This window comes from Schistocerca nitens, chromosome 1 (genome assembly GCF_023898315.1).
Source record: "Schistocerca nitens isolate TAMUIC-IGC-003100 chromosome 1, iqSchNite1.1, whole genome shotgun sequence".
Taxonomy (NCBI): Eukaryota; Metazoa; Arthropoda; class Insecta; order Orthoptera; family Acrididae; genus Schistocerca; species Schistocerca nitens.
Genome location: NC_064614.1, coordinates 224,017,888 through 224,041,081, shown reverse-complemented (window position 1 = coordinate 224,041,081; position 23,194 = coordinate 224,017,888). Strand labels below are relative to the sequence as shown.

The following is a 23,194-nucleotide window of genomic DNA, read 5'->3' as shown; positions in this document are numbered from 1 at the left end:
TATTGTCGTGCAACAGCAAAACATCCTGCTTTTGCTGATGTAGTCGAACACGACTCAGTCGAGCTTGAGGTTTCTTCAGTGTCATCACATATGCATCAGAATTTATGGTGGATCCACTTGGCATTATGTCCACAAGCAAGAGTCCTTCGGAATCGAAAAACACCGTAACCATAACTTTTCCAGCAGAAGGTGTTTTTGAATATTTTTTTTTCTTGGGTGAATTTGCTTGATGCCACTCCACTGATTGCCTTTTCGTCTCTGGTGAAAAATGATGGAGCCATGTTTCATCACCTGTCACAATTCTTCCAAGAAATTCATCTCCACCATTCTCGTACTGTTCCAAAAGTTCGCTGCATACCATTTTTCTTGTTTCTTTGTGAGCCACTGTCAACATCCTGGGAACCCACCTGGCACAAACCTTTTCCAACGCCAACACTTTCAGTGTTCTGCAAACACTTCCTTCCCCTATCCCAACGTAGTGTGACAATTCGTTCACTGTGATGCGTCTCTCAGCAGTCACCAATTCATTAACCCTCTGCACATTGTCTGGAGTGTGTGCAGTACGAGGCCTGCTGCTGCGAGGACAATCCTCAATAATGCCGTGCCCGCTTTCATCTCGTAACCTGCTTGCCCACCGACTAACTGTACTGCGATCGACAGCAGCATCTCCATACACATTTTTCAACCTCTTGTGGATGTTTCCCACTGTCTCGTTTTCACAGCACAGGAATCCTATGACAGTTCGTTGCTTCTGACGAACATCAAGTGTAGCAGCTATCTTGAAGACATGCTGTGATGGCGCCACTCACGGGGACAGGTTGAACTAAGTTTGAAACAAGCAGGAAGGATGTATCTACACACTGTAAGACTTTCACACATGCAGAATTAAAACTGTATTTTTACAAAAATAGTGTGCATTTCTTTTGGAGTGACCCTCGTAATATTTAAGCAGCATATCATTTCGTAGATATATGCAGAATCCCATTTCATGTTGTTTATTATGATAAAGTTCTCTTTTTTTCTCTGAGAAGATTAAGATTTTTTATTAAATTATTGTGGGTGTGCACTCCTTATTTTACCAACTAGCAGGGCCCAACATCATTTCCCTTCGTTACCGTTGTGTGCATAATTAATTAAGGAGGGGGTCGAGTGCATGTCTCGTTCTCATGCAAAATTCGTCAGAATTAAAGAGGTACAAACTCTTCTCCACCCCAGCTCCTCGCAGAGGTTTCCTTTCTTATCTCTGAACTTTAATTTCTACTCCAAATTTGTCTTTGGTTTCCTTTACCGCCTGCTCAGTGTACAGATTGAATAACATCGGAAATAGGCTAAAACTCTGTCTCACTCCCTTCTTGACCACTGCTTCCCTTTCACGCCGCTCGACCCTTATAACAGCCGACTTGTTTCTAAACAAGTTGGAAATAGCCTCCGCTCTCTGTATTTTACTCCTTTCTTTGTAAGGCGTGCTCGTTACTTGCTGCCGCTACTGCAACATCTCCTACAGCTGTTTTTGTGGCCTTGTTGTGCAGGAGCGCAACCTGGTGGCAGACGACAGCCAGTTGTGGCCGAACGCGACGCTCTACTACGAGGTGTCGTCAGAGTTCACGGTAGCGCAGCGCAAGGCGCTGGAGGCGGCCATCGCAGACCTGCAGAAGGAGACGTGCGTCCGCTTCCGCCGGCGCACGACGCAGCGTACCTACCTGCTGCTGAGGAACGCCGGCCGCGGGTGAGACGCCACGCCCGCTGCTGGCGCGTCGCGAAAACCACTTGCTGCTACCCAGATAGGGGTCAACCTACAGCTGCGATCGCCTCGTGTTTACACACTCCACAAGTCAGACAAACCTGTCAGCAACCGGTATTGCCCTTCTTCATATTGGTTCGGTAGCCCTGTTTGCTGTAAGGCCACTCACTTGATCAATATACTGGGATGGGTCGCACGAGCGTCCCGGAAACAATCTCCTTTCGAGACTGATTGCATTTCCCCAGTACACACCCTAACAAGGGGAGGCCACGACGTTTGGAACGCGGATTTACTGCAAACTTCGTACACTCGCGGTACTCCATGAGGACAACAAAATGTGTAAGCAGTAGCGCGTACTTCTCAAGCGTTACTGAGGAAATCGCAAGATAACTTCAGTCGTCAAATATGTATCAGTGCGCGGCCAATTTTACCATGAAGCGGTTACAGCAGAGCGGTGCCGGCACAGTAGCTCAGCGTGTTCGGTCAGAGCGTTAGCTACCCTTTGTAATAAAAAAAACTGAGCGAACGGATCAACAAACAAGCTGAACGGGTGTCATCGGACGTCCGCCCTGAACAAATTCAACGAACAATACACAACAAATATTTTTTTAATTTTTTTTTAAGTGGTTGGCGTTCAAGCCGCTGGATCAGTTCCGTTCGTCAGTTTTTTTTTATTTATTTTCAACACAGTCATTTTGTTTACTATTTATATTACAATTGATATAGTGGGAAAAATACGTGTAATCGGATGAACTTTTATTAAAATTACAATGTTATTTGGCAGTCTACTAATTTTTATTATCACAAATAATATAATATTCATAACTATCGACTAGTAAACGACCAAGCGCATAAAGTGATACTAAAAATGTATGCTTGTCCGTGTCTTCAAAACTATTCGTATTTAATCGAAAGAGAACGAGAAATTGCTTCTCGGAAGACGCTATTAACATACACTCGATACTGCAAAACCAATTATCAGCGCCTATTTTAAAGGAAATACTGCGTTATGCATGGTTTGCTTCCAAATTATCGTCTGAAAGAGAGGTTTTTGAAAATGTTAACGAGGTTTGTTTTTCCACGGAAAACGTCAAAAGACCTTGCGTATGCGGAAACATAGCATTTATTCAATGCAGCTGGTGCCGTTTAACTTTATGTTTTCCATGTTTTTACGAAAAATACCTTCCTGCAACTTGTACTCGTAATGTCGAAAGCGACGATTAATTGTACATCTTTCGAAAGCCGTCTGTGCCGGTCAAAACTTGGAGGTAACAAGTCGTTTCGGGCTCCTTCCAGGTATAAGGGATTTCTCAAATCGCCGGCCGCTGTGGCCGAGCGGTTCTAGACGCTCCAGTCTTGAACCGCGCCACCGCTACGGTCGTAGGTTCGAATCCTGCCTCGGGCATTGATGTGTGTGATGTCCTTAGGTTAGTTAGGTTTAAGTAGTTCTAAGTTCTAGGGGACTGATGACCTCAGATGTTAAGTCCCATAGTGCTCAGAGCCATTTGATTTCTCAAATCACGGTCAAGCATACATTTTCAGTATCACTTTATGCGTTTGGTCGTTTACTAGTCGATAGTTATGAATATTACATTATTTGTGATAATAAAAATTAGTAGACTGCCAAATAACATTGTAAATTTAAAAAAAATCGTCCGATTACACGTATTTTCCCCATTATATCAATTGTAATATAAATAGTAAAGAAAATGACTGTGTTGAAAATAAAAAAAAGACGAACGGGAATCGATCCAGTGATTACGGGCCTTGAACGCTAACCACTCGGCTGCCGCCGCTTCATGGTAAAAATGACCACGCACAGATATATATTTGACGACCGAAAGTATCTTGCGATTTTCTCAGTAACACTTGAGAAGTACGCGCTACTGCTTACACATTTTGTTGTCCTCGTGGAGTACTACGAGTGTACGAAGTTAACACTAAATCCGCGTTCCAAACGTCGTGGCCTTCCCTTGTAAGACAAAAAAGAAAACGACGCACCGCGAAGGAATTATACGAATGGGATGGAAACCGGTAGATGTGATTTACACACACAGACAAACAAATGATTAAAATTTCAGAAAAACTGGATGAGTTATTCAAGAGAAGGAGCTCCACAAACAGAACAAATCGATAGCGCGTTGGTCCATCTCTGACCCTTATACAAGGAGTTATTCGGCTTGTCATTGACTGATAAAAGTTATTGGCTGTCCTCCTGAGAAATATCGTACCAAATTCTAATTGGCGCGTTAGATCGACAGATTCCCGAGATGGTTGGAGGGCCCCGCCCATTATGCTCCAAACGTTCTCAATTCGGGAGACACCTGGCGACCGTGCAGGCCAAGGGAGTGTTTGCCAAGCACGAAGGCAAGTAGTAGAAACTCGGCCGTAACCTTGCTGATATGTAAGCCCAGGATGGCTTGCCATGGAGGGAAACAAAACGGGGCGAAGAACATCGTCGGCTTAATGCTGCTCTGTAAGGCCAGCCGGAGTGGCCGAGCGGTTCTAGACGCTTCAGTCTGGAACCACGCGACCGCTACGGTCGCAGGTTCGAATCCTGCCTCCGGCATGGATGTGTGTGTCGTCCTTAGGTTAGTTAGGTTCAAGTAGTTCTAAGTTCTAGGGGACTGATGACCTCAGATGTCCCATAGTGCTCAGAGCCATTTTCGCTGCTCTGTAAGGGTGCTGCGGATAACAAGCAAAGGGGCTGTGCTATGAAAAGAAATGGCGCCCCAGACCAACATTCCTGCTGCTCTCATCTATTACTTTCCCCTCTTTGGGAAAGTGTGAGGGGGAGTTTGTAGCCTTTCGGCTTTTACTCCCCTGTGTACTTGTGTGTGTGATTATTTCTGTACTTTTTGGTGTCTGTGAAATGTGATGATTGTTCTGTGTGTGTCTGGTACTTGCCTGAGGTTTGGCGAGATAATTGTAGTAATTTGGGTAGGAGCAGGATTTGGGAATGGATACTGGGATTTTCTCTTCGACTTAGTCGTCGAAGATCGTCATGGGGCGATTGTGCTTATCGCGGGGCATGTCATACCGACCTAGGGAGTGGATGAGGGCGTTTTCCGACCTGGAAGAACCTTCATAGACGGCCCTTGCCAGGTCTTGAAAACGCTCTCTCCTTGTTGTCGTGCCGTATAGTGGATGACAGTCAGGTTGGTATCCCACCGAACGGGGTGTCTCCAGACATGTCTTCAGCCTGGAATCTCATTGACTGGAATAGAATTGTCTTTGGTTATGAGCCGCGCTTCATATTGAGCCCCGATGACTTGCGGATACTTGTCTATGGACGCCCCCAGACAGCAGTGGGATACGGCCCGGGAACCAGGAGTGATGTTCTGGGAGTGTCATTTCTTTTCATAGCACGGTCCCTTTGGTTGTCATCCGCGGCACTCTTAAAGCACTGAGGTATGTCGACGATTCTACGCACCGTTTTGTTGCCCTTCATGGCACCCCATACTAGGCTTACATTTCAGCAAGATAATTCCCCCACGCATGGCGAGAGTTTCTACTGCGTGTCTTCGTCCTCAGACCCTCCCTTGACCAGTAAGGTTACCGGATCTCTACCAAGTTAAGCGCTGGAGAATATGGGCAGGGCACTCCAACCTGCGCGGGATTTTGTTGATGTATCGCGCAATTGGACATTTTGGTGCGATTTCCCTCAGAAATATATCCAAAAAACTCTTATCAATCAGTGTCTAGTCGAATAACAGCTTGCAAATAAAATGTTCAAATGTGTCTGAATGCCTAAGGGACCAAACTGCTGAGGTTATCGGTCCATAGACTTACACACTACTTAAACTAACTCATGCTAAGAACGACACACACACCCATGCTCGAGGGAGGAAAGAACCACCGGCGGGATGGGCCGCGCAATCCGTGACATGACGCCTCTAACCGCGCAGCCACTTCGCGCGGCAAGAGCTTGCATAACGACCAAAGGTGGACCAATGCGTCACTGATTTGCTCAGTTTGTGAAGCTGTTTCTTTTGAATAAATCATCCAATTTTTCTGAAATTGTAATTGTTTGTTTGTCTGTACTATGTACATCACATCCACCGATTTTCGTCCTAATAAAGCCTTGTTGGTGCGTCTTTTTTTCTTTTTTTCTTTTTTTTGAGTGTGCCACCCGTCATTCAAGTCTGCCAGCTGCAATGACTACCACTAAGCCTATGTGGTCATTCCATTTCATAACTCCAATAAACTGTTACACTCAGGTATTTCTATGAGTTGATTAACCCTGTGTGATTCATAATTCCCTGTACTATACTCATAGGACACTACGCTTTTGCGGCTTGTGAGGTGCATTCTACATTTCTGAACATTTAAAGTAGACTGACAATCTTTGCACCTTATCAAGATCTGTGGTCACTATTAAAATTTGCTGTCGCATCGTTAATACTCAGCGAGAGCAGCAAGCGTCCCAACTCACTTCCGTGGGGCACGCCTGAAGTTACTTCTGAATCTGTCGACGACTCTCCACCACAAGAAATATTTATGTTCCACACACAGGTTTTACCTGTTCTCGTGCAGTAAAATATTTAAGGCCACAACAAGTGCGGCACACTATTATCGCTCCTCTTAATGGCCCTATGTATCCAGTTATGTTACCTAGCCTAGATGAATATCAGAGATTGTTCACTGTTAATCTCATCATGGTACATCAACTTCAGTCTGTTTAGTATTTCGTGACTCACCCTTCCAATTTCACACTCAGGAACAGATTACAGTAGACCAATCATGCTACACCAATTGTTCCCCGACTAATGTGATTTCGTTGCGTGATTTCGTTGCAAGAATTCAAAATTCATGCCTCGATACAAGAACTATAAGGAGCAGGCAGTTTCACCATTTCCTCTGTTTACGTGACATTAGTAATGCGTTACCTCTACACGAAAGGGACAGAATGAAGTTTAGTGATATCAGATAATGTTGAACACTAATAATTTGATATTTTGCACGCGCAACGGTCTGTTTCGCTAACTTCAGTGTTAATCAACTCTGAAACGGCGCAACGTACTGAATTCCTTTCTTATCAGTTATTTCTCAGAATAACATCCCCCTCAACACCCTTACAGGCCTTCCGGACTGTTTCCGACCGACCTGTATACCTATAATTAGACCTCTTTTATGTACTTGGTGTATTTTGTATCACAAGTTACCACATGCCGGTTCTTACTTTCACTTAAAACAATCCCAATATGAAATAGAGACTATGTTTCGTATCAGTACAGTTCCTGTCAACAAATTCTGAAAACAGTTCAGCTGTTCACTGTGAACCATGTTTCGATCGTACCGGGGTGTTGCTTAGCGAAGCGAAATGGATACTAATTCGCGTCTATATAATTCTGCAATGACTCGCGTAATATCCTTATCAGAAACCGAATACCCAGTCAGAACGAATTTATTAGATCGTCCAGTCTCAAAATAAAGTAGGCAGAGAAAATTATTTTAGTTAAAAAAATAAAAATGCTGTAGTGAGACACGACGGGAGCGTTCGACGACATTTTCTTTTCAGTACTTTCCATTCACTATCCCTAAAGGTAATTTAGGCTGTTCCAGTTTTAATCGGTTGTAGAGTTACGAGTTACAGTTTGTTTTTCATCTTAAAACCAGACTTGCTGATAGTGCGGTAGAAGGAGTCCTAATTGGGAATATCTGAGAGGTGCTTTGCATTCCCGGAATTTACCTTACAATCGAGATAAATCTCCCGGAAACCCTGTTCGGAACTGGGGGATAGGACCTATTTTTAACTGAATCCTGGGGCAATTTGTCCCACATAAAAAGTATGAAAGCCTAGTCTCTGTGTCAATGTAATTCTTTATGTGGTTGAAGAGATGGGTTGCTGATTTGCTTGGCATGTGTAGTGTATCTAAGTCGTTGCCGATTGCAGGTATCAAGCTAGTTGGAGCAGCGCTTAGTACACTGGTTTCGCATTCGGAAGGAGGACGGTTCAAATCCGTCTCCAACCACCCTGACTTAGGTTTTCCATGATTTCCCTACATAATTCCCGTATGGTTCCTTTGAAAAGGGGCACCGCCGATTTCCTTCCCCCTACTTGAAACAATCCGACCTTGTGCACCGTCTCCAGTAACATCGATGTCGACGTGACGTTAAACCCTAATCTTTCTACCCTTTGATTTCAGAGGATACGATCAATGGTAATGTCTGTGTGTGGCGACGGTGTTTCATTGTGGCTCTGCATATAAACGACAGATACAGTAGTTTTTATTTCGATTCGATTTATGTTACGTGTTGATGCGTCAAATGCGTCAAAACCTTCAGTTCATTATACTACAATCGGTTAATGACTTTCTCCCTCTTGAAATATGAATACTATCTTATGGAGAAAGAAATTAACAAACTGTTGTGAAAATTATAAAACGTAAAAACAAAACGCTAGTGAACAGAACACTTGTTTAGTAATAAGTGATTAACATCGCAGAGAGATTAGGCAGACGAAAGCGTATCAGCGTCGTCGCTTGTACAACTGGAACGGACAGTGTTGGACCAAGCTGTCGTCAAATGAAATTCCGAGAGACAGTACACGTCGTCATGATCAGAGGACGCTGTATCAGGTGAAGGAGTTCGAAAGAAGCAGAATGAGCGACCTCCACTGTAAGATTGCGGTTAGTGCAGGTATGGATGTACAATAAAGAGCCCTGTTTGCGGGAATTGAAGCTCAGGTTTAGAAGAATACTTGGAATCACCATGGAATACAGTCTCTGTAAAGCAGCTTCGGAAGAAACACAGACTACTGCATAATAGCTGTAAAACAAAGCACGGGACTAGAGGAACGCTGGTGTCCAAAATTAAAGCAACAAACTGCTATTTCCCCGTTCTGTGTTTAATTCACGATATAATCATACAAACTGTCAGCAGATGACCGTACAATCGTGTTCTGCACGGAAGATGGCATTCCGATCAACGGACAACCACGCCAGCAATGACGTCAGGACACCTATCAAGCGGGGTGGTGTTTGGCGGGTAGTCCCACATCCACAATCACTGTGTACGCAGTCACAGACGGTGCAGTATGGCACAGAGAAGACGCCTACAGACTCTCTGCTGTGGAGGGCCATAGGAGGAATGGAAGCAGGGCAGTTGCAAACTAACGTGGCCCGATGGTTTAATGTGGTTCGTTCTGCTGTTGCTCGGATGAGGCGACTGCTTATAGAGACCGAAACTGTATCCCGGAGACCAGGACAGCACCAGCCACGTGTGACATCAGAAAGAGTGGACTGTTATTTGGTTGTATGATCACTACGGTACCTCCCTAGTACTGCACTGCAACTGGAATCTGACCTCGCAGCATCCCCTGGACGTGTTGTACCGAGGTGAGTGGGGTACAGAAGGCTTCAGCAGATTGGCCTTTATTGTTGAAGACCTACTGTCTGTTACCTCTGACGTGTCTTCACAGAAGGGAACGTCTAGAATGGAGCAGTCAGCATACCACCTCTACGGTCGAACAGTGGGTCAACGTTCTTTTCACATATGTGTCCCGATTTGATCTGGAGAGCGATCCTCGAAAGATTCGTGTCGAAGGGAACATGGAACACGATTTCTGGACCCAAACATTGTGAAAAGAACCGATATTGAGGAGGATCTCTTAACAGCGTGGGCGGGGATTCTGTTGACCACTCGATCACCTCTTCATGAAAATGTACGAGTGAATCAGCAAGATTTAGTTGCTGTCAGGTTCCATAAGGAGATCCTGGGGTCTCGTGCACGGTTGTTGCAAGATGCTGTGAGCTCAGACTTCGCATCGATGGACGAAAATGCTCGATGTTTTTTTTAGAAACGGACGATATTGCACGCATGGCGTGGTCTGCTCGCTCTCCCGATTTGAATCCCATAGAGCATGTATGGGATACATAGGGAGAAGGCTTGCATCACGTCAGCATTCACCAACCATTGTCCAAGACTTGTGAGCAGCTCTGCAGGGAGAATGGGCGTTATTGCCTCAACATGAGATAGATGGCATTATTCACAGCATATTCCATCGTTGTCAGGCCTGTATTGGTGCCAGAGATGGTTACACCCCATTCTGAGCACATTAATCAGTTTTTATAATGTGTGTGCAAATCGGTTAAGTTGAAAAAAAACGAAGAACATTTTTGTCTACTGTTATGCATGTTGCAGTTGATTATGCTCTGTATTCTTTACACTGTTTCTACTTTACTATCATCTGTTTGTAATGTTTTGTGGCAAAATAAACACAACCTTACAAAATTTCCGTTTGTTGCTTTAATTTTGGACATCGGTGTACGTAGAAGCTGTTAAGGCGCGAAGCTTTCATAGCAGAGTATTTTCGAAGGATCTCTCACAAAACCGAAAGAAATTTTGATCATATGTACCGGCTGTTAATGTTACCAAAGTTAGTGTCCAAACACTCACGGACGAGACGGCACTGAAACTGACAGTAGCAAAGCAAAAGCAGAAAAACTTAATGCGGTTTCCAAATGTTTCTTTACAAACGAAAGTCCAGCTTAATTCTCTCACCACTGAAAAGATGAGTGATGTAGATATTAGAGTCAGTGGTGCTGAGGAACAGTTGGAATCTCTAAAATTGAAAAAAGTTCCTGGGATCGATGCAATCCATTTTCTGTACTCGGTAGACTGTCGATTTCATTCAATACTTTCTGCAATGTTTCATCAGTTTCTCTGAGGATAGTAGAATCAACAACGAATCTTATCATTGATATCCTTTCACCTTGAATTTTAATCCCACTCTGGTATTTTATTTCCATCATTGCTTTTCGATATGTAGATTGAAGAATAGGGGCGAAAATCTACGGCTCTGCCTTACACCCATTTTAATCCGAATAGCTCAATTTTTCTTCTTTTATACTTATTGTCCCCTCTTTATTCTAGTTTATATTGCAAATTATCCATTTTTACTCATAGCTTACTCGTATTTTCCTCAGAATTTCGAACAAATATTACCATTTTACACTGTTCAACGCTCTTTGTAGGTCGACAAATCCTTTGAACGTGTCTTGATTTTTCTTCAGCCTTTCTGCCATAATCAATAGCAACGTCAGAGTTTCCCCTCTGCTGCCGTAACCTTTCCGTAGGCCAAACTGATCGTCATCTAATAGATCCTCAGCTGCTATAGCCGCTGAATATCGAAGTCTTGAAATGTACTGGACTATGTCCCCAACGTTTAGTGGGCGGCCATTTTCCTGAAGAAAACCACACCTTCGGAAACCTTTCCTCTCCTCTTCGATCTCAGTTTGAATTTCAGGAGCGGTCTAAGGCGCTGCAGTCATGGACTGTGCGGTTGGTCCCGGTGGAGGTTCGAGTCCTCCCTCGGGCATGGGTGTGTGCGTTTGTCCTTAGGATAATTTAGGTTAAGTAGTGTGTAAGCTCAGGGAATGATGACCTTAGCAGTTAAGTCCCATAAGATTTCACACACATTTGAACTTTTTTTTTCTGTGCACTCGAATTAGATAGGCATGGAGAGGCGCCGTTCCGTTGTCGCTCTTGGAGTGAGGAACAAGTCTCTCCTCAGTACTTCACTGGGAGAGCACTTCTGTCGAGAGCGAATCGAAATGCGACTCTATATTGAGCCCTTGCGATTAAGCGTTGTTCACTGTGTTGGCCAACACACTTCTTGTGTGGTGTGAATGGACAGAGTTATAGTTAAACGCCTGCGAGCGAATTTTTGAGTGGCATCGCAGTGGACTGGTTATCTGACCGGTGTACCACGCCAATAGTTAGACTAGGAGCGAATAGGAATCCTTGAATTCATCAAGGCGTGAGAGTTTGATTGGCGAAGGTCAATCCAGATAGAACGAGAGTTATTTTATTTGTCAGCAGCGAGTGGCGCAGACAGCAGTCATCACAGCTTACGGTATTGTGAGCTACGGCTGTTGCGAGCCCCATACTTCCTCCACAACAGTACACTTCACTGCAACTGCGGTTCACACGCGACAGCCTCGACCGTACCTAGCAACATTCTAATGGATAATTATTCAAGTTGAGTAGACGCATCTCTCAGCCATTCTGCCAAGTCAATAACAACCTTAAACTTGGTATAGAAATTTCATTAGCGAATCCTATCCTTGAGAGGTAACTTCACTTTCCGAAAAGAACCCGGATATAACTTGTTCAATTCATAACTAAAAGTGCCATTGTGATTTTTCAGAATTTTTGCAAAATAAATAATAACTTTCGTTAGCTTCATGTTTTTCTTACACTAACTAGCACTACTCCAGTCCCCGAGTATCCCACTAGTTACGTAAGAAATTATGTGAATTTTTGTGTAATTTCGTTACAGCGGACGACTCCACAAGATATTTATTGCTGAAAGTTTTTCAGCCATTTCTCTTTAGAACGTTAGGAGCGTCTGTCTGACTTCTGTAGTAGTGTGGGGGTGGAAATTGCATCTTGCAGGAGCCACAGGGTAAAGGGTACATCTCAGATTAATCTGTTGCGCAGAATAACAGAATAGCAGATCAACCCCACGCTCACAACATTCATAAGTAATTGAGGATGCGGTACAAGTCCTGCTCTGAGATCATGAGGTTGGCACAGGAAAGGAACAAGTCAGATGGGTGATGACTCAAAAAAAAAAAAAAAAAAAAAAAGTAAGTGTGCCCTTACCACACAATGTCTCGCGCACGGAGTGAGGCATGTAGGCATGTGACACCTTCGATGGACATTTATGCATTGAATGGGGACGTTAAGCTCATTGCTGTTCCAGGGGAGCATGCTATGGGCAAAAAACGGGTTTCACCCTTTCCCTTCTCCACCCCCCCCCCTCTCTCTCTCCCTCTCTCTTTCCTGTCATCATAAACAGAGTAAAGATTATACTCTCCCACTAGTGCTAGTCTAGCTCTAAGTGGTTTTTACCTTGTTGGTGCGATGACGAGCAGTTTGGTGAATCGAATTTTAGGTTAGGTGACGAGGTTGTGGAGGTAGTGCAATAGTGGATGTGCACAATCCTACAAAGTTTCTTCCAGGAAGCTTGTCGGGAGATGGAACAAGTGCAAAGAGATTGAAGGCGATTATTTAGAGAAATTATGTTGCTTGCAATACAGTTTCCCCAATGAAAAGTTTCTTTTTTAAAAATTTTCTTTGTATTTGGCTTTTCCCTGTAACTCTGTGCAGTTGTTACGTAGCGTGAGCGCCTGACTGTCCGGCTGTGCTGTGTTACAGATGTGCGTCGCCAGTAGGCTACATGGCAGGGGCAGGCGCGATGTCGGTGTACCTGCGACAGCCGGGCTGCGCCCGCCGCGGCACAGTCCAGCACGAGCTGCTGCACACGCTCGGATTCTGGCACGAGCACACGCGCGCCGACCGCGACCGCCACGTCACCGTGCACTGGGAGCGCATCCAGCCAGGTACTTAGTGACCGCGCCGCTCCTAGGCCATACTGTCAAGTGAAATATGGTAGTTATTGGGGTTAAGTTACGGTTTCTGTCTCAAATGCGACCTGTAAATAACAGTTGACGAGCAGCTGGGAATAGTTTGCATGTGACTGTGTGGTACAGATTCCTTTAAACGAAAGGATAATTTCATTCTTTATTTCAACAATACAGTCGGCTTGATTAGTGATTACATAGCTTCACAGATTGAACTGGTTCTACGCTGAGGCAGTTCTGTTTATACGTGCATTCTATTTCAGATTCGGAACCCTTTGTCTCACCTGCTAGCACCAAGCTGAATTTTAAGATGTGAAGCTATCTTCCTACGTGATATGTGATTTTTGGGATTTATTCTTTGTCTTACATATAATGCACTCCGCTTAGTACTCATGTCACCAGTGCGAATTTGCTTCCTTCTTGTCTGCTCGCTTCCACCCTTGTGCACCTTTAAGTCCCCATTCTCGTTAAATTATTTCTTTAACTTCTAGTAATCGTTTCCTCAACCTGCCCATTGCTTATCTTCCTTCTCTATTTTCTGTTTTCATCAAATACTTTACTTGCTACTCTTGCTTGTGGCATTCTTTCCTAGTTACAAAGCCAACTATTTCAGGTTCTTTGTATTTACTTCCTGCACTGTTACAGTTTCTACAAAAAGTTTTCGCATTTAGTCCTTCTTCCTAACCTCCACATTTCGTTTGCAACAACATTTGACCTAGGCCAGTTAAGTGACAGGTTTTGTCACCTAGTTGTAAAAGAAGCCCACGTAATGTTGCTTTACACAACATATCACTTGAACCTGGCTTCTCATGCTCTATCTAATCGTAAAACATGCTTGCAGTCAGACAGTATCATATCACTAAACGTGCACATTGAGACAGCAAAACAATGTAAATATGCGGTACCGAACTTCGATACTATATTTCTATAGGGCTAACAAAAAGAAGCAAAAATTATCGTATGGTCCTAGCATGAACGATTCTAAATGTGGATAAGGAATTGTTACTAATCTTAGTTTTCCATTTGCAACATTTTAAAAATCATAAAACGGCCCTGTGCTACACTGAAGCACGTATCAAACCCGATAAACACAACAACCAATTTCTCCAAATTTTGTTCACTCAAGTTCATGCGTTTATCTGATAGAGTATTTTTGTACGCAGAAAATGACCTTTGAATTGAAAATAGTCTTGGATGCAATTTATTCTTTTAGTAATAACGCATTGCGCCTTTATGGGGCATCTTCAGATTACCTATAGCCCTATAGGCTATAGGGCTAACAAAAAGAAGCAAAAATTATCGTATGGTCCTAGCATGAACGATTCTAAATGTGGATAAGGAATTGTTACTAATCTTAGTTTTCCATTTGCAACATTTTAAAAATCATAAAACGGCCCTGTGCTACACTGAAGCACGTATCAAACCCGATAAACCCGCTGAGGCTCAGTCAAAAATAACTAATATAATATCTTGTAACGATGGGATAGAATGTTAAATAAATAATGAAATTGAACGAAACATATCTTAATGGAGTCGTACTAGCAGGCCAGATTAATGCAATGGTAGCACCACGCACACGAAAGAAGTATACACATCTAAACAGAATACACAGAGATACCGCCGCAGCTCCAGGGCAGGAGCGTCACGTGGACACACAGGGGAGCAATGGGATGAGGCTTGCATACAATGACTGGCGCTCAGAGTAGTTGTAGACAGACAGTATGTTTAATCCTTACAAAATGCATCTAAAGATGGTTGAATCACTTTGATAAAATTAAGAGGTTACATTTCATCAAAACACAGTCGCACATAAAGGGAAACTTTAAAGTACTCAAAATAGATGAAATAGCGACACCAGCCGTAATTAAATGAAACCGTAATATAGCCACCAACGATGGGCGTCATCCCAGTAACCGGGGATAAAACAAACTCTTAGAACAGCAAGTCTGCACTTGAAAAGTATAATCAACTGGAAGGAGGCGGGAGGGAAATTAAAAAACTGAAATGGAAACCCATTAGAAGAGCACAAACAAATTATGTAAAAATTTCGAAAACTGGTATCTCTGAATCATAATAGCTTCGGTTCCTACTAGTGAGCTGATTCTTCAGCAACTGTTCGTCGACCCTACACGTTTGTTTAAGGATTTCCAACTCTTCCAATAAATCAAGCTTTTTGCGTTTACGAGCGCAATGTAAGATGCAAAGCTTGCATGTGTAAGATGCAGAGCTTGCATGTGTGGCTGTTGCCCTGTTGTCCTCAGGTGTTGAGCAAACGCACAGTTCTGCTTTACTTGACGTTTCTTAGTTAACAAATGCTGGCTAAATTTCGTTCTAAATATCCTTCCAGTTTGGCAAATGTAGAATTTAAGGCAGGCACAGGATTTGATTTTTAAACCCCAGAGGGAGAATACCAATCCTTAGCAGACCGCACATTATGCACGGAAGAGTTGTGAACATTATTTTGCTGTGAAAAAGCTACAAGGACATCCAGAGCTTTGAAGAGGTTAGCTAACTGATACGATAATTTCCCCACAAAAGGAAGCTTTATACATTCCTGTGGTGGTGACAAAAGATTCAATTGCGCATTGTTTCCGTTGCGCGAAAACTTTTTTTCACATAACCTATCTATCATCCGAGCAATAAGCTTTAAGTTATCTAGTTCTCTGTTTATAGGTAAAGTGCTGAGGGGGCGCTGCAGAGGCGGTCAGTCATTTATCTAAAAAAGCTTAGTTTGTGCTAATACAGATGACATGATGAATCACGCATAATTGCATTACCGATTGAGGGCTTTCTAAAAATATCAGAGTGAATAGTATGGATCTCAAACTGCAATTGTAAACCTAAATGATTAAGATGTCCGTGATGATTCATAACTTCATGCGTAAAAAACATGGAATACAACGCCAGCTGTCAGAACTATCAACTACGTGAGCGAGAAGTGATCGTGTTGTGTGCCCGGAGGCAGCCCTCACCAGCACGCGAGGTGCTGTGTCTGTATGACAATGACGAATGCAATGTGGCAACTTTCATTCACCTTGCAGACACCAAATATGCATATGTCCATTTGTTATGCCGTACACAGAACCGGCACTCGTCTGAAAAGACGGCTCAATGCCACTTCAGCGTACAGTATTGACGCCGGAAGCACCACTGTCGACGCGCCTTTCTCTGGAGCTGCGCCAAGAAAGTAGCAACAACGGTCGCCGTGTGACGGTCTGTGGCGCTCCAGACGCCGTCGCACTGTCATTACGGACACTTGCCTTGATGTAAACAAGCCCATTTCCTGATTCAAGGTACGAAATTATAATTATATTAATACCTTCAGCTGCTTACGGGCGTTGATATATATCAACGGAGACACGTGAAAATGTGTGCCCCGACCGGGACTCGAACCCGGGATCTCCTGCTTACATGGTAGACGCTCTGTCCATCTGAGCCACCGAGGGCACAGAGGAAAGCGCGACTGCAGGGACTATCTCGCGCACGCCTCCCGCGAGACCCACATTCTCACCTTGTATGTCCACACACTACTTTCGTAGTGTCCCACCCCAACACACTCCTTACTCGTGGAAGACATTCTTACCAAGTCCCGTAAGAGTTCGGGGAATATGTGTGGATCCGCACAGAAAAAGGAGGTCATGGCCGGTGATGCCAGAACTATATACTTATATGGATATGGTGTCTGTTCTTTCGGACATGTCCGAACAGACACCATATCCATATAAGTATATGATTCAAGGTACGTGATGAAACTGTTCGTTCCTGCATGGACGATCGAACAATATGTGTCTTTTCGGACGCTAGGTGCGGTCGATGACGCTCCTGACGTTCAGTATGAACTCCTGAACTTATAAATTATGTATTGGCATGGCAGTTGTGTGATTGCGACTAATGTAACTAGCAGCACCGTGGTACGATATATGCTCATAGATATTTATCTTTCTTAGACGAAGCATAACGCGATCTTTTCTCAAACAACATTGACATGTAATTTCTAAACGAGAAACCTGCTACATAATCTCTCCTTATGCAGGGTGTTTGTTCTAACTTGAGATATCTAAATATCTCGAAGACGACACATTGTACGGAAATAACGTTCGAAGTGAAAAGTTAATATTACTTAGTTAGTTAGTTACATGTTCCATAGAACATTTGAGCGGTTCTTTCATCGAAACAATGTATAACGAATCAGTTTACAAGATATGTATACATGATCAGTGTTAATATTAGTGAACACATTACTTTTAATCTTGCTCATGCAACTTACTGGCTACCAGATTTAAGTAGAAATTCATCAATGGAATACGAGTTGTCTAGGGGAAATGAGGTGGTGGTAGGTAATTGTATCGTAACCAGGTTCACTGTGTCGCTTTTTATCGAGTGTTCATGTTATGTCTTCGGCTGTTGCTGGTGTGTTTAGTCCTATTCATGGAGTACTGTGTAAGTTAACACAACATTGAATAACAAAAGTGAACTATGAATGGTTTTGTGTCTTGTACCATATTAAAAGTGCATAAGTCGACTATAAGAAATGAATACAAGTGCATTTAAATACTGGTTCGCTAGTCGGTTGCAACCACATATCAGAACGGGTAATGCTTTCTATTATGGAAAATGAGTCGCATCATTCCGTGCAGTTAAAATAAAGATGGAACCGCTTCTACAGGGGACTACGAAATTTTGGTTTGCTTGAAGGAGAAATGATGTAGAATTTGTATAGAATATTTGAAAAGCGGAACTTTCAAAAGTATCGAAAGGGCACAAGCCACAGGAAATGCATTACCTAATGGAGTCATTAGCACAGAACCACGGCCACAAAGTTTCCCATCTTCTACATTAGTGCCATTGAATTTGTCTGGGTTCAAAGCGGTCGCCGGCCGCGGTGGTCGTGCGGTTCTAGGCGCTGCAGTCCGGAACCGCGGGACTGCTACGGTCGCAGGTTCGAATCCTGCTTCGGGCATGGATGTTTGTGATGTCCTTTGGTTAGTTAGGTTTAAGTAGTTCTAAGTTCTAGGGGACTGATGACCTAAGGTGTTAAGTCCCATAATGCTCAGAGCCATTTTTTTTTTTTTTCAAAGCGGTCAGGAAACGAAAATTTACTTTTCACGTCAAGGGCACACTAGTGAACGAGGTTGTTACACGAAAACTCTCAGAGAAAGGGAAGAACCACTCGTGAAAAGATATTAAAGGATCAAACTAACAAGGGAAACTCCCCAACACTGAGAAACTGAACACAAATCAAGTACGAAAAAAGGAAGAACATGTAGTGAACTATCTGTTGGCGGTGTAAAAAATTGAAGCTTGTAAATCAATGCAGTCAAAAGATACGGCAATTTATGTCAAATATTTTGACACTCGCCAGTTCACTCACCAAATATATTTAGAATACTGCTGCGCGGTGTGGAATCCTTGCCAAATAGGATTAACGGCGTAAATCGAAAAAGTTCAAAGAAGGGCAGCACGTTTTGTATTACCGAGGAATAGGGCAGAGAGTGTCACTGAAATGATACCGGATTTAGGGTGGACATCATTAAAACAAAGACGTTTTTCTTTGAGGCGGAATCTTCTCATGAAATTTCAATCACCAATTTGCTCCTCCGAATGCAAAAATATTTTGTTGACACCGACCTACATAGGGAGAAACGATCACCATAATAATATAAGGGAAATTAGAGCTCGCACCGAAAGATATAGGTGTCCATTTTTTGTGACTTACAGAGTACCCATGTAGATGTAGATGTAGAAAATATATACAGTACTTCGCGTTGGTCTAGAATCATGAAATTTGGTAAGAAGCAAGGTTTCACAGTACAAGTAAAGGGAAAAAAATGCGAAAATTGTTAATTTGCAACTGTATCAAATGAAAAAAAAGCTGTAATTATGAAAACGAATACCAACTGGCCGTTGTTGGTCAGTTAAAACTTTTCACATCAGTCCACCGGTGTGACATGACAAACAACATTGCTTAATAAAAAAAGAAAATGAGTCAGTTTGATTCATTCCTACTAGAGAACAAAATGCTATTTGTTATATTTGCTACTTCTGAAAGCTTATTTTGCATGTGTAAAATGCATTTTGATGGGATCTGATTGTAGGAGCATGTAGAGTGTCTGTAAATACATGATTTCTTATCAAACTCATGTTTGTCCACCAGTGGACATTATGCGTTTTGAAAACATTGCGCGTGAAGGGCAAGGTTCCATGTTCGATTCCAATCCACCACAGTTTTAATCTACCATGAAGACTCAAAACAGCGCAAACTCCGCCGTAGAGTGAGAGATTTATTCATTATACAAAACTCATCGTTGTTATTTAGCACTTCAGACTTTTAGAAGGAAAAGTGAGATTGTACGCGAGGAAGGAAAACCTTACCAATTGGGCGGCACAGTTGTATTAAGCTTCGGGATCTCCATCCCAACAAAGGCTTACGACTAAGTTATCACATTACGAGAGTTGATAAAAACGTGTTTATGACGAGATAATTGTATTTTATTGCCGGCCGGAGTCGCCGAACGGTTCTAGGCGCTACAGTCTGGAACCGCGCGACCACTACGGTCGCATGTTCGAATCCTGCCTCGGGCATGGATGTTTGTGATGTCCTTGGGTTAGTTAGGTTTAAGTAGTTCTAAGTTCTAGGGGACTGATGACCTGAGAAGTTAAGTCCCACAGTGCTCAGAGCCATTTTGTATTTTATTTTATTCTATATTGTAATTTTTAAGATGGTTTTGCCCATTGGCAATTTGAGTTGTATCCTTGTTAGGAAACTTGCAAATTATACTGTAAGTGGTGCCATATTTCCACATGGTTCGGTATTATTTAGTGGAGTTTGAGCTAATGAAGACCAAAAAGTGATTTTAAATTATTTTATTTGCCACTGAGTAATTTTCAATGTTGTCATATACGAGGGATTTGATGGGGAGGAGGCATTAGCGAAGTGTTCTGACCATCATAAAATAGTGCTTCTACATCTAGTGAAGATCCCTCCACGTCATTCAAAGTGCTGGGTTGGTGCATTAGTTTGTAATGTTGTTCCGTAAGTTTAACAAACACAACAGATACACAAACAGATTTTAGTCATCAATAATATATTCTCTTTCATTGTTTACAACAATCTGCCAACGTTGGATTAATTTTTCGTTTCCGCAACTGTAGAAATCATGTGGTTTTGAGAAGATCTCGTCGAGCCATGTTCGGAGCGCATTTTCATCCGGAAAGGAAGTTCCTTGAAGATTGTTCGATATATAGCAGAAGAGGTGAAAATCTGCAGGCGAAAGATCAGGTGAATAAGGTGGATGCAGACTGACTTCCCAACCCAACTACCGTATAGCGTTTTTTGTGCCTAGTTGAACGCGGGAGGACGTTATCGCAGAGTAGCAACAGTTCACGCAATCTATCTGGTTGTTTTTCTTGGTATGCGTCTGCAAGACGTCTCAGTTGCTGACAGTAAATGTCAACAGTGATGGTTACACCTCTGGGAAGCAATTCGTGGAACACAACACCGTCGCTGTTCCACCAGATGCATAACATTATATTCTGTGGATGTGCGCATGTCTTTGTACGGGGAGCTGAAACTGTTGCTTTCTTTGGGTTCAATCTTTCTTTTGTTTTCCTTATGTCAGCATAAAGGCATCATTTCTCGTCACCAATAACGATACAGGATAGGCCTGGTCGGTGTTGTTCACGAGTCGGTTGATGACGAGCAAGAAGAGATGCACCTGTTCAAAAATCGGCATGCTCTAAGCCACAAATAACAACAATCAGCAAGTGCATCTCTTCTTGCTCGTCATGCAAATGTCGTACGATGGTGCAATAATTACAATTCATCAAATCTTCGAGTTCTCCATTAACTGACGTAGACCAATGTGGATTAAAGCGTTTAAAAGATCTTCATCAAACCCCGAAGGGTCTTCTTGAAAGTAAATAGTCAATCTACTCCATGTCACAATGATCCTCCTTAAAACGATAAAATCAGTATCTTGCCGTGCTCTGTCCAATGGCATTATCCCCAAACATAGTGCAGATGTTTCTCGCTGTCTTCACTGCTGTCACCCCTCTTCAAACGGTTCAAATGGCTCTGAGCACTATGGGACTTAACATCTGAGGTCATCAGTCCCCTAGAACTTAGATCTACTTAAACCTAACCAACCTAAGGACATCACACACACCCATGCCCGAGGCAGGATTCGAACCTGCGACCGTAGCGGTCGCGCGGTTCCAGACTGAAGTGCCTAGAACCGCTCGACCACACCGGCCGGCTGTCATCCCTCTACTGGAATCAAACATTGTAGGAAGTGTTCCGATTTCACCATATTGCACTCCATTTTCCAGCGTCCACAGCTCCACTCACCATCTCCAAATGACAAAATGACAATATGCAACCTAAAATAGCGACAGTGAACTACAGTCAAAAAATGGCTATCGATAAATAAACCCAATGCAACAGGAACCAATATGCAAAAAAATAAATAAATAAATAAATAAATAAATAAAAATAAAATAAAAAAATATCTCCACGAACTTATGCATTAGCCTAACACTTGGATGCCCGCAGGTCGAGAGTTCAACTTCAAGAAGCGACCGGCGTCGCAGACGCGCACGCTGGGGCTGCCCTACGACTACGGCAGCGTGATGCACTACCGGGCGCGCGCCTTCTCCAGGGACGGCTCCAGCCTGACGCTGGAGCCGCGCGACCCGGCCGCCGTCGCCGTCATGGGCCAGCGCGAGCGCTTCAGCCGCGGCGACGTCGCCAAACTGAACCGGCTGTACCGCTGCCCGCCGCCCTTCTACCTGGGCGACGACCTGCTCCAGCCAGCTGCCGCCGCCTCCTCCAACTCCACAGCCAGCAACTCGTCGGTAACACAAGTGGTTCCACCCACAAGCACCGTTGCTAGCACCCCATTACAACCACGCGATGAGAAAGGTAGCACACACAACAACATCGACACTTACGGACCTCCACTACAAGCTGTTGGGAACGAAATTTCCTCCAGCAGCTCACATTCCTCAGAAAAAGACGATGAAGAGAGGCGAGATCGCCAGTGGCGATTCGAGGAAACTACCGAAAAGTCTTCAGTGGAGTAAGTGACATTACGTGGCAAGAATCGTCTGTGATAGTGAAATCATTGGAGAAGCCCCACCACGAAAGTTTAATGTGTAAGTGATGTACCACCTTTTGTGACAAAATGCAACAATCAAATCTTCAGCTCAGTGCTATTTTATGGCTGCCAAAAGGTGGTTATAACTCCATCCTACACTTAAAAAAGACCTTCTTTAAAACATTTTTACTGCTGTGAGCTCACTGGCGGACACAGCAAATGATCATGCCTGGTGCAACGTGCTCACCAACAGCCACACCCTCCACATTGTTTAGTACAGCATAACTTTTGATGTGGTGTAAAGTTGCAAAAACAAAGTTAAAAGCCTCTTTTTTTAGAGATATCCAGCAAGCTGCAGGTAATTATTATTTATTGAAATAAACGCTTGGAATTCCGTCAAAAGTTGCATTAAGAAGTATCATTTATTTATTGGTAGTGACTAGTTTCACACACATGTCCATTTTTAAACCCTCCTATAAAAACAAAGTTACAGTACTTGTTACAATAATTATACAAATGAGGCAGGAATATAGGCATTAGCTCATGTTATTGAAAGGTTACATACCATCTTCATAAGTAATTAAAATGCAGTCAAATACACACTCTTGCAAGTAGCCACAGCAGACAAACCAGAACGGCAATACAGGTAGTTCGACACACAATACACAAATTACGCTGAGCAGTACAGAGAAAATAAATGCTCGAAGACACCAACAGTTACCAGGCAAAAGTGCCAGAGGCTGTTAGTAGCAGTGTGTGCAATGGACCAAAATGTTTATTATGTAAACAAATGTTCTTCTATTGTAATGACAACATTGCAAATTACTCAGTGGCAAATAAAAAACTTAAAACCACTTTCCAGTCTTCATCAGCTCAAACTATACTAAAATAATACCAAACCATGTGAAAATATGGCACTACTTACAGTATAATTTGCAAGTTACATAACAAGGATACAGCTCAACTGCCAACAGGCAAAATCATCT

General features: G+C 43.1%; 1 protein-coding gene across 1 annotated transcript in view; it reads left to right on the top strand.

The window, feature by feature from the left end:
* Positions 1-22,569, top strand: part of LOC126238085 (bone morphogenetic protein 1-like) — a 64,158-nt gene extending 41,589 nt beyond the window's left edge. The window contains exons 3-5 of the mRNA XM_049947770.1: positions 1,530-1,726; positions 12,908-13,092; positions 21,665-22,569. Of these exons, the coding sequence (XP_049803727.1) occupies positions 1,530-1,726; positions 12,908-13,092; positions 21,665-22,194 (912 nt within the window). The 3' untranslated portion in view covers positions 22,195-22,569. The remainder of the gene's footprint in view (positions 1-1,529; positions 1,727-12,907; positions 13,093-21,664) is intronic.
* Positions 22,570-23,194: the final 625 nt, after the last annotated feature.